Raw genomic sequence first — 12,502 nt, forward strand, 5'->3', positions numbered from 1 at the left:
CTAGGAAATAGCTTTAAACGGCTGAGAGACACAACAGACTGATTAATTACACAATGGGTGCTGTTTAAAATGGCAGAGGACATTGCGGTTTCTATAGTGATCGACTCTTGTGCACTGGTTTCTGCAAAATAGGGAGAAATACCCCTGTTCGGATGGCCATTTTACCACTGAGAAATCTGATCTTCAGAAAGCTTACAGCGTCTCTGCTTGTGAGTGGCAACAGGTGAATGCACATGCTTCATCTCTCTCTCTCTCGCTCTCTCACTCTCACACTCTCACAAACACACACATCCATCCTTGTTTGTAATATATATAATAGGTATTCTTTAAATAAAGTGACAAAACCAATGTCTTCTTATAAACATTCATAAGATATTTCTAAGTAGTTATAAGACATTACAACTCATGCTGGAAATCATATGCACATGCACAAAATAACACCCATTCACTGTACATTTTGGGATATTACAAAAAACACTTATAAAACTGCAAGATTAAAATATATCAGAAACTCTCTCTCTCTTATGTAAACTCAGCAAAAAAAAAAAAAGTAATGTCCCTTTTTCAGGACACTGTATTTTAAAGATAATTTTGTAAAAATCAAAATAACTTTACAGATCTTTATTGTAAAGGGTTTAAACAATGTTTTCCATGCTTGTTCAATGAACCATAAAAAAATTAATAAACATGCACCTGTGGAACGGTCATTAAGACACTAACAGCTTACAGACGGTAGGCAATTAAGATCACAGTTATAAAAACTTAGGACACTAAAGAGACCTTTCTACTGACTCTGAAAAACACCAAAAGAACGATGCCCAGGGTCTCTGCTCATCTGTGTGAACGGGAACTCAATCCCATTTAGCACATCTGGGACCTATTGGTGTGGAGTGCAAGGGCCATTCCCCCCAGAAATGTCCGGGAAAATGCAAGTGCGTTGGTGGAAGAGTGGGGTAACATCTCACTGCAAGAACTGGTAAATCTGGTGCAGTTCATGAGGAGAAGATACTTAATGCAGCTGGTGGCCACACCAGATACTGACTGTTACTTTTGATATTAACGCCCACTTTGTTCAGGTTCACTTTATTCATTTTCTGTTAGTCACATGTCTGTGAAACTAGTTCAGTATACATCTTAGTTGTACATAAAAATATTTACATATGTTAATTTTGCTGAAAATAAAAGCAGTTGAAAGTGAGAGGACATTTCTTTTTTTTGCTGAGTTTATGTTGATCACACATTGGGTCTAATCATACCCGAGAATAAAAAAAATCAATCCGATTCTACCGTTTTCAAAATTCTTCAATGTTTATGAATATTATTTGGAGACATTATATATAACTTATAAGTTTGATTTCTAATGTATTGTATGTTACAATATGTTATGGATGTTTATATGAAGATTGGTTTTGTAACTTAATATGATCATGTCATAAAGCCTTTTGACTCTTTATTTTATACAGCACTTATACAATTAACTTAGGTTAACCCAATGTAACACTACCCAACCTAGCAACCGAGCGAAATGGTTGCTTAGGAAGCCTGACTGGAGTCACTCAGCACACCCTGGATTCGAACTTGTGACACCTGGTGTGGTAGTCAGCATCTTTACTTGCTGAGCTACCCAGGCCTCATAGATTGTTAAATAGAGTGCACAATACCGGAAGTAAAAATTTTATGAATCAAAATTAATTTATATTCTACATAGAAAAGTTGATTTCTAGTAATAATATATAAACATTTCAAGACAGACTTACCACCTGTTTTTTAAGGGATGATATATGATCCTGCAGAAGCCACAAGTCAGTGTGATGTCAGCTTAGTTTTAAGAAATCGTGTTTAATTTAAGAAATCCCAGTGAAGAACTACACTACTCATTATCCTAAAGAGAGATCCACCAATCAGAGAAGTCTCTTTTAATGTAAATGAGAATCAATGCATTAAAATGCATTGCATCAAATACTGTAAATTGTATTTTATAATAGTGTGTAAAGGGGTTTCGATGGGCAAGGAGGAGGCGAGAACCGGCTAGACAATATAAATAATATTTTAATGAAGAACTTAAATGAAAAGACAATCACACAAACAAAAATTTTAAAAAGAGAAACAACAATAATTAAAAACACATGGGGTACTCCCTGTAACAGGGCAGTACCCCCTAAAAACCAAAGTAAAAATTTAAAAGAGAGGGAAAGGCCAACGCATAGCGGCAGTGGGTGAGAGTACACAGAGAGAGAGATGAAAAAAAAAACACTTACTCGACTGGTCCTCGGCTCTCTTGCGGACGACAGCAGTGCCTCCCCGAGTGGATCGGAGGCAGTCCTCCGGCCCCTGGCGGACCAAACACCCCGCCGCATTTTTGGTGGATGTTAGGTTTCTACCCCGCCCCTGGCAGCGGTAACCACTCCAGGCGGTTGGTTTGGAGCGCCTCCTCCCCTCGCTTCCTCCGCTTCCAGGCGGCCGGGCTCCTCCGTCTTATGGCGGATGGCAGCGGCTGCTACTTTGGGGTTGGTAGCGGCGAGAACTCCACTACGACGCATCCCTCCTCCTTCCCGGATTTCGGCACCAGTGTAAAGGTGTTTCAATGGGCAAGGAGGAGGCAAGAACCGGCTTGACAATATAAATAATATTTTAAAACACAAAGTTAAACACACAAAGGTGTAGGGTAGCTGCCCGTAAATCTCTCTCTCTCGCTCTCTCGCACTGCAGCCTCCAGTCAGCCTTAATCCCTCTTGGAGGCTTGATTAGCCTGATTAGTGGTCAGGTGTGCAGCATCACGACCCGGCCCTGCCCTCCACCCTGTCACATAGTATTATATTGTTTATTATCTACACTACAGCTGCGGGCCTTGCATTTTAAGTCTAGGACTTCGGTGTGATTCATGCCATTAAGAAAACACAGTTTCACAATGAATTAGACGCTCTACCTATCATATATTACATGGCAGTCAACTAATAATACCAACTGACATTTTCAAAAACACGTCCATGCACGAAAGCCACAACTTGAAACAACACTTAATGCTCAAGCAAGCCTAATTTTAACTGCAGCATGACTGTTTTGTGAAATGTCAAACATCTTTATTTTTCATATGAATCTACCAAGCAGATCTATAAAACCTTGAAAAATATTTCTAATACTATTTGTGATTTAAATGTTGCTTACAATAAATTTTGTTTCATCAGGGTACGCGGTAATGCTGTGTTCCATTCAAGTTGGATGAGGGATATTCATACTTTATATCTCTGACCATGAATGCATTCCATTCCCCGATATTCGGAACTGCAACGCTCCCATTAGCTTAGCAGGGGTTTGACTCTCATTAGAGATGTCTCCAAGCAACTCAAATGATAAACAATGCTGCAGCACTAGTATTTGTGCTTCAGGTGTACGATTATCAAAAGAGATTATAAGGTTTTATACACCTGTTTCTGCAGGCATTTGTTAAACAAGCTTTAATATCATGTAATGTGGAAACAAACTAATTTATCGATATTTCTTACAGTGTATGTTTATTAGTTACTTTGTATATCTCCCTGAGTGTCGACATGTTTGTGTGACATCATGCACCTGCATCTCGGCAAAATTGGAGTTGAGAATTTCTGCACGAGCCTACAAATTGGCACTTTTAGTAGGAAGTTGAATAGTCCGAGTTGAATAGAACGCAGCACTACTTCTCAAGACTTGCTCTGACACTGAATGCTCAAGCAAGCCTAATTTACAATTAAAAAGACTTTAGATGTGCATTCATTTGCACTGTTGAGGGATTCTGAAGAAATTCTGAAGGCTTAACGGGGTGGAGCTCAGACTCACGCGCTTCTTCGGATTCAGGCATGCGATTTGTGAAACAGCTGTCAGGCTTCGCTTGTAAGAAACAAGGAATACATTCTAACTGGATAACGTTTGGTTACGTATGTAACCTCCGTTCCCCGAGGGAGGGAACGACACGTTGTGTCGGAGAAGCGACACTAGGGGTCTCTCTTGAGCGCCGATATTCACCTCTGATCTATGAAAAAAGGCCAATGAGAGTTGGCAGCCAGTATTTGCATGTCCCGCCCCCGGACATACGGGTATTTAAGCGGCGCAAATACGGGAGTTCATTCAGGATTTTTCTGAGGAGCCGAAATGGTCCGGCCACAACAGTGGCTCGGTTCAGTGACATGGCGGAGGAAAGACACAACGTGTCGTTCCCTCCCTCGAGGAACGGAGGTTACATACGTAACCAAGCGTTCCCCTTCTGTCGCTCTCTCCACGTTGTGTCGGAGAAGCGACACTAGGGGACCCATTCCAATCTTGCCATGTGCTGAACCATGTACGTGAACTGCCGATACAGAGGCGGGCAGGGATTCATCCAGTGCCACGCATCGTCTGTACCCGGCTGCACGTACCCTTCCCCAATGCCCCATACGAACATCGGGATCCTTCTAGTTACCCTGGGAGGGGAACAAGGCGATGTTTGCCAACATGGGAACGGGCCAGCCTGGCTGGGCCTCTTTTCTCTCTATGTTTCTCGCATAGAGCAATCACGGCTGGGGCCCTTACACGCATATAGGGAAGGGGGTCTTACCCAGACCCTGTGGAGACCACACCTGCCCTTTTTCATGGGGAGGAAAAGTGGTAGACACGTCACACGGCCGTCTTAGGGCTCGTGTGGAAAGTATGGTGCGGTGGTAGATCCCAGCCTCGAAGGGGGGAGTTGCTACAGCACGGCGAACAGGGCAGCTGTAACTGCCTAAGGGAGACACGATGGTCCGCTCGTAAGGGGACAGAACCGTGGAAATACACACAGGGGGCGTCCGCACAGGAGGCCTTCTACTTTACCTGTGGAGCACCTATACCAGTACAGGGTAGCCATCAGGGTACCCGCAGTGGCTTGGGTCGGCGAGTTCCTCCACTGAACCGCAGACCCGGAGGGCTGGGGAGGAATCGACCAGGGGCCCGACTCGGAGTGGGGCGCCCTGGGAAGAAGGCGCACTACTTTACCTTGGCGTCAGGAAAAGGGCGCTGAGCACAGCGATCCACCCGGCCGGTCGGTCTACGTGTTACCGAGTTCTACGGGCTCGGACCTGAGAAAACACGAGACACAACCGACTCAACGCGGAGGTTGTAAAACCTCGCGAAGGTGTTGGGTGTTGCCCAACCCGCGGCTCTACAGATGTCTGCTAGGGAGGTGCCCTTGGCCAGTGCCCACGAGGACGCAACACCCCTTGTTGAGTGAGCTCAGACCCGTACGGGTAGGGGCACGGCCTGGGTGTGATAAGCCAGTGTGATGGCATCGACAACCCAGTGGGCGAGCCTCTGTTTGGAGACGGCATTCCCTTTCTGCCGTCCCCCAAAGCAGACAAGAGCTGCTCAGAGCGTCTGGTGCTCTGTGTGCGGTCCAGGTAAATGCGCAGGGCGCGCAATGGACACAGCAACGAAAGGGCTGGGTCTGCCTCCTCCGGGGCAGCGCTTGCAGGTTCACTACCTGATCTCGGAATGGTGTGGTAGGAACCTTGGGCACATAGCCCGGTCGCGGTCTTAGGATCACAGGCGTATCTGCCGGACCAAACTCCAGGCAAGTGTAAGCTGACAGAGAACGCTTGCAGGTCCCCGACCCTCTTAATGGAGGCGGCGTGATCAGCAGGGCCGTCTTAAGAGAGGGCCCTGAGTCCAACTGATTCGAGCGGCTCGAAGGGAGGTCTCTGGAGTCCTGCCAAGACTACCGAGAGATCCCAGGAGGGAACTAGGCCTGGCGGGAGGGATTCAACCTCCGAGCCTCTCAGGAACCTGAGGATCAGGTCGTGCTTACCCAAAGACTTGCCGTCTACAGGATCGTGGTGGGTGGCGATAGCGGCAACATACACCTTGAGGGTGGGCGGGGACAGCCTCCTGTCTAGCCTCTCCTGTAGGAACAGAAGCACTGCCCTAATCAGCTCATCTCTGTGGGTCTTCGACTCGGGAAGAACACCAATCTGCGAACAAGCGCCACTTTAGGGCGTAAAGGTGCCTGGTAGAGGGAGCTCTGGCTTGGTTGATGGTATTCTAGCGGTCGCCGGTAAGCCGGCTAGCTCTTCAGCGTCCGTCCAGGGACCAGATGTGGAGGTTCCAGAGGTCTGGGCGCAGGTGTCAGAGCGTGCCCGTCCCTGAGAGAGGAGGTCCTTTCTCAGGGGAATTCGCCAGGGAGGAGCTGTCGCGAGGAGCCTGAGTTCCGAGAACCAAGTCCGAGTGGGCCAGTAGGGGGCCACCAGCGTGACTTGCTCCTCGTCCTCCTGACCTTGCACAGCACTGGTGCAAGAAGGCTCACTGGGGAAATGCGTGCTTGCGCGGCCCGAGGGGCCAGCTGTGTGCCAGCGCGTCTGTCCCGAGGGAGCCTCTGTTAGGGCGTACCAGAGCGGGCAGTGGGAGGTTTCCTGGGCGGCGAACAGGTCTACCTGGGCCTTGCCAAACCGTTCCCAAATCAGCTGGACCGACTGGGGTGAAGCCTCCACTCCCCGCCGGGCAGGCGTTGTCGTGATAGCGCGTCCGCTCACGACGTTGAGCTTGCCGGGGATGTGAGTGGCACGCAGGATTTGAGTCGCTGCTGGCTCCATAGGAGGAGACGGCAGGCGAGTTGTGACATGTGGCGGGAGCGTCGCCGCCTTGGCGATTATATGCGCCACCACCGTGGTGCTGTCCGATCTCACGAGGACATGTTTGTCCTGAACTAACAGGAGGAACTTCCTGAGAGCAAGAAGGGCGGTCAGCAACTCCAGGCTATTGATGTGCCAACGCAGCGGGCCCCTTTCCAACGGCCCGCTGCTGCGTGCCCGCTGCACACGGCACCCCACCTGGACCGGAGGCGTCAGTTGTGACCAGGGCGCGTCGGGACACCTGCTGCAGGGGCACTCCTGCCCGTAAAAGCAGAGGTCTGTCCAGGGTCGGAGTGTTTTGAGGCAGGCGGGGGTGATCCTTACCCGATGCGTGCCGCGGTGCCATGCGTGTCTTGGGACTCGAGTCTGGAGCCAGTGCTGGAGTGGTCTCATATGCATCAACCCCAGTGGCGCGACCGCCATGGAGGAAGCCATATGCCCCAGGAGCCTCTGGAAAAGTTTTAGAGGGACCACTGTGCCTGGCTTGAAGGAAGCGAGGCAGTCCAGCACCGACTGAGCACGCTCGCTCGTGAGGCGTGCTGTCATTGAGACTGAGTCTAACTCCAACCCGAGAAAAGAGATGCTCTGAACCGGAGTGAGCTTGCTCTTTTCCCAGTTGACCTGAAGCCCCAAGCGGCTGAGGTGCCGGAGCACCTGGTCTCTGTGTGTGCATAGTAACTCTCGAGAGTGTGCTAGGATGAGCCAGTCGTCGAGGTAGTTGAGAATGCGGATGCCGGCTACTCATAGCGGGGCAAGGGCCGCCTCTGCGACTTTCGTGAAGACGCGAGGGGACAGAGACAGGCCGAAGGGGAGGACTTTGTACTGAAACGCCTGGCCATCGAACCCGAACCGTAGGAAGGGTCGGTGTCCTGGCAGAATTGAGACGTGGATGTACGCGTCCTTCAGGTCGAACCAATCTAGATGCTGAACGCCAGCCAGAATATTTCTCTGCGTAAGCATTTTGAACGGGAGTTTTAACAAGGCCCGATTGAAAACTCGCAAGTCCAGGATTGGTCATAAGCCACCGCCTTTCTTGGGTACAATGAAGTAAGGGCTGTAGAAACCCTTCCTCATTTCGGTTGGAGGGACAGGGTCTACTGCGCCCTTGGCTAAGAGGGTCGTGATTTCCGTGCACAGGGAACTGGCGTGCTCGCCGTGTACTGCTGAAAGCGGACGCCCTGAAGGGGGCGGAGCGGGCAAACTGAATTGCGTAACCGAGTCGAATGGTCGGTGCAGCCAGCGTGATGCGTTGGAGGCGAAAGCCATGCTTCCCAGCTCTGCGCTAGGGGCACCAAAGGGACGAGTATTTTGGACATACCGGCGGGCCTCGTGCGCGGGCGGAACAGGTAATGCAGCGTCGGGCGGCTTCGTTGCGGCCTGAGGCTGAGGTGCTGAGAATAGACTCAAAGCACTTACCTTGCTCTGCGCGCCCGGCAGGGGCGGGTTCTTGACTGAGGAGGAGGTCTGATGTTGGCGTCCTCTGGACTCGTCTGAACCGGCCGGCCGGGGACAGTCGTGGGCAGGCGGAAGGCGGGATCGCCGCGTCCGGTGTACGGGACTGTTGTGATCTGAAAGCACATTGCTGTGAAAGCGGCATTTCGCGGGCCAGGTGACCCAGAGGCAAAGGAAATAGCTCTTTTATTGAGAATGTGGGTACCACAGCCCCGTCAGGGGTGTGGCAAATGAAAAAACAAAGGATTCTCCTCCGGCCCTCCACCGGGGGCGGAGCGGTCTTACCACCTCGGAGCTAACGTCTTCGGCTCTGGGTCGGCTGTCTCAGGAACGCTTGGGAGCCTTCCGGGTCCTGGAGGGGTTCAGTGAGACAGGGGCGTCGCGCCGCCTGCGGAGTGCTCGGCGCTGGGGCTGAGAGCTGGGCCCGGGTTGAGGTGGAGCAGGAGCTGGTTTCCTTGCAGGGGGACGCCCTCGGCGGGCAGATGGGGCAGGGCCCGTAGTGGCAGGTCTGCGGCAGGGCATGATGTGTGAAATGGCCTCCGTCTGCTTCTTCACCGCGGAGAACTGTTGGGTGAAGTCCTCGACGGTGTCACCGAAAAGGCCAATCTGGGAGACAGGTGCGTCCAGGAAGCGGTTTTTGTCAGCCTCACGCATCTCGACCAGGTTGAGCCAAAGATGGCGTTCCTGGACCACTAGGGTGGCCATCGTCTGTCCGAGTGCCTGCGCTGTGGCCTTCGTCGCTCTCAGGGCGAGGTCGGTCGCTGAGCGCAGTTCCTGCAGCACATCATGATCAGGTCCACCCCGTGCATGTTTCTGAGAGCTTTGGCCTGGTGGACTTGCAGGAGGGCCATCGCATGCAGGGCGGAGGCAGCGCGTCCAGCCGTAGTGTAGGCCTTGGCGTTAAGCGAGGATGTTGTCCTACAGGGCTTGGACGGGAGTGCAGGCGACCCCGCCAGGAGGTAGGGCTACCGGGGCATAGATGGTGCGCAACTGCCCTATCAACCTGGGGAATCGCGTCGTACCCGTGGCGCTCTCCGCCCGTCGAGGGTAGAGAGAGTGGAGCGGGTGGCACCTAGACGAGCGGAGAGCGGGGCTCTCCACGTAGACGTCAGCTCATCATGCACCTCCGGGAAGAAAGGGACCGGGGGATCGCGAGGCCGCGAATGGCGGCTGCCCCAGGAACCAATCATCCAACCGAGAAGGCTGTGGGGAGGATGGAGGGTTCCAGTCCAACCCCACGCTCAAGGCGGCCCGGGCAAGCATGTCGGACATCTGAGCGTCGGCCTCAGCCTGGGCCTGCTGGCCCGAAGCGGCAGTCCAGGGAGTCCTCGGCATCAGACACCGCACTCTCCGATGCAGCGGCGAGCTCATCTGCTTCGGACTCGGGAGGATAGACAGCCGGGCCGTGAGGCGAGCCGCTATCGACGCTGGCGTGGGCGGAGACCAGCGGCGTGTCGAGAGCGGGAGGTTCGCGGGGGCTACCGGCGAAACTGCACCTGCTGACGCCCCAAATGCGCCCCAGCGCCAACCGCACCGTCCTTAATCCCGTGGGAAGAAGGAGCAATGCGGGGTGCAGCTGGGGTGGCTTGCTTTCTGTTGAAAGCGAGCCGCGACCGCAACGTGGTCATAGTCATGTTCTCGCAGTGAGAACATGAACTATCCACAAACGCCGCCTCGGTGTGATCGCGGCCCAAACACACGAGACAGCGCCTGTGGCCGTCTGAAGCAGAGAGCACTCTACCGCATCCAGGAATGACACAGGGGCGGAAAGGCATCTTGAACATCCTTAAAAGGACGTTCAACGCCGCTGTGTTTGCTCTTTTAGAGAAAATTACTCTTTTAGCAAAAACTCTTTTAATACACAGTGTGTGTGTACGTGTCTGCGCTGTCGAAGCACTCAGGGGCAACAATGCACGCCGTGCACTGAGAAGGAGAAAGCCGCTGTTGTGCGCCGTCAAGATCCAACAGCATGCAGATCGTCAGAGGAAAACAGGAACGTTTAAGTGGCGTGTAACTCGCAGCAAACTGCAGACAGACCATCGGCTCCGAAGAAATTTTCTGAATGAACTCCCGTATTTGCGCCGCTTAAATGCCCGTATGTCCGGGGGCGGGACATGCAAATACTGGCTGCCAACTCTCATTGGCCTTTTTTCATAGATCAGAGGTGAATATCGGCGCTCAAGAGAGACCCCTAGTGTCGCTTCTCCGACACAACGTGGAGAGAGCGACAGAAGGGGAAACTTTGTTTTTTGTTTGTAGATGAATTAAATACATACATGTGAATGAGAGGATGAAAAATATTTATTTATTTATTTGGCATGTTAGGCCAGCAAGAAGTCTTTGCTGGCCCTGAGAATTCGCCACTGCTACACTATATAATACACTGTATAGATTATGTGTTTATACAGTTATATTTTCAATTGTTTTATTAACAGTATCGTAGTTTCTGATTTGATTACATAATTCACAGTGCAGTAAGGGCACCACAGCTCTACAATCCTGAACTGCCACATTATTACCTCCTCAAGGTGAGATTGGTGAAAGCCCAGTGAACTGCACTCTGTTTCATTCAGAATTCAGAATGTATTCATAAACTGAGAAACCAAGCCATCGTTTTTAGTTAGTTTCAAATTGGAGCTTTCAGGGCCAGAGAATTAGGCTTGATCTCTAAAATTATGACAAATGTGTTGGCTCTTGATGTCCAGGGCACTGGGCTCTGGATGATTAGCCTTGCTTAAATACCTGCCAAGAGAATTCTCTTTGGATTTGACCAATGAAAAAGGACAAGGCCTGGTTGGAAAAACAACTTAAAGCACTCTTTTCCAGGAATTGCAAGCTCACTTAGAAAACTGATGTTTCATGGCAGTCCCATTGTATTATCACAAGTCTACTGTTCTCTATTGTAAAGTAGTTGTACTTAGTCTGTAAACAACTGCTCTGCTTCAAAGGGGTATGTCTGGTTTTAGTTGTGTTGCTCAAAGGAATAGTTCACCCAAAAATGAAAATTCTCTCATTATTTACTCATCCTCATGCCAACCCAGATGTGTATTACTTTTGTTCTTTAGCAGAACACACACACGTGCTTTTTGTAACTTTAAAATAGTAGTACTCATTCACTTGCATTGTGAGGGCCTACAGAGCCGAAATGTTCTGAATTTGGTTTTCCATAGAAGAAAGAAAGTCATACACATCTGGTATGGCATGAGGGTGGGTACATCATGAGAGAATTTTCATATTTGGTTGAACTATCCCTTTGAGATTACAAAAAATCGAGAGTTCTGGCAAACTTGCTGCAAATTTGTTGCATACTTTCCACAAATTCAAATGGCAAATTCACCACTTGATATTTTCACATGCAAATGAGCTTTTTGGTAAACTCTTTATTGTCGCCAAAGATTTGCAGCAGGTTCACCACTACTGTTGAAGAGCTGCAAAGTCTGCCAAACACTTGCGGTGAACTGCAAGCTAATTTTCATGTAAAAATAATGAGTGAGAAATTTGCAGCAAGTTTGTCTGGATGTTTTGTAAGCATATTGGCTCAAGTCTACAGAACCCCCCCTCCTCCCCACCGCTCATCATTCATGTCCATACATAACGCCATACATAAATGGTAAATTAGAATGTATTTCAAAGTTCTGTAGGTTTAGGTTTACATTTGCAATGTGGAGACACAGATTGTTGTGGTTCGCCAGTAGCATGGATTAATACTAAGAAGACTTGTGTATGTACTTGTTTTGGTGTTGCATCCCTAAAGCCATTGCATGATTGAAACACTGCATTCTTCATGGCTTTGGGGATCATTGTGATAGAGCAACATCATAAAATTTGGACCAGAACAAAAATAAATACAAAAAATAAACTACACTTTTATGTAATTGTTTCTCACTTTATCTCTTTCACAGACGCACTATGGTGATGGAGAGTACATTATCAGACAAGGTGCCAGAGGGGACACGTTCTTCATCATTAGCAAAGGAAAGGTAAGATCTTTTCAGCCCCAGTGGCAGACTGCAACAGAGGTTTTAGCTCTAAAGAATGCCAAACAAACTCCTTAATCTGAATACATTTCAAGTGAAGTTGGTGATATATCCAATATTAACAAGATTTCACTGTTGACAGACCATTGTGAATGTCATGATGATTTTATTGAATTTTGTATTTTGCTATTAAGCTTCCAATAGATTGTTCATTAGATTAGTTTCATGATACTTTCTTTTCTCATGATTTTATGTGCTCTACTTTCATGACTGTGCTATGTGTAGTACTCCATCTCATCCAATTTCTTTGAGAGTGTTAATTCTAAGCACAATTTTCATGCCAGCGCAAAGTACAAGAGGGTGTGGGAGGGAGTGTTTGCATTATCTGTGGGTGTATGGGCGCAAACTGTGGGTGTACTGAATGTTAATGAAGTGGCGCAAAGTGCAATTGATATATTTGAG

General features: G+C 49.4%; 1 protein-coding gene across 4 annotated transcripts in view; it reads left to right on the forward strand.

Moving 5' to 3' along the window:
- LOC127633378 (cGMP-dependent protein kinase 1) overlaps positions 1-12,502 on the forward strand; it is a 280,392-nt gene that overhangs the window by 170,760 nt on the left and 97,130 nt on the right. For all 4 annotated transcript variants that reach the window (XM_052112424.1, XM_052112425.1, XM_052112423.1 and 1 more), the window contains one exon: positions 11,966-12,043. In XM_052112424.1, coding sequence (XP_051968384.1) covers positions 11,966-12,043 — 78 coding nt within the window. The remainder of the gene's footprint in view (positions 1-11,965; positions 12,044-12,502) is intronic.

This window comes from Xyrauchen texanus, chromosome 40 (assembly GCF_025860055.1).
Source record: "Xyrauchen texanus isolate HMW12.3.18 chromosome 40, RBS_HiC_50CHRs, whole genome shotgun sequence".
NCBI classification, from domain to species: domain Eukaryota; kingdom Metazoa; phylum Chordata; class Actinopteri; order Cypriniformes; family Catostomidae; genus Xyrauchen; species Xyrauchen texanus.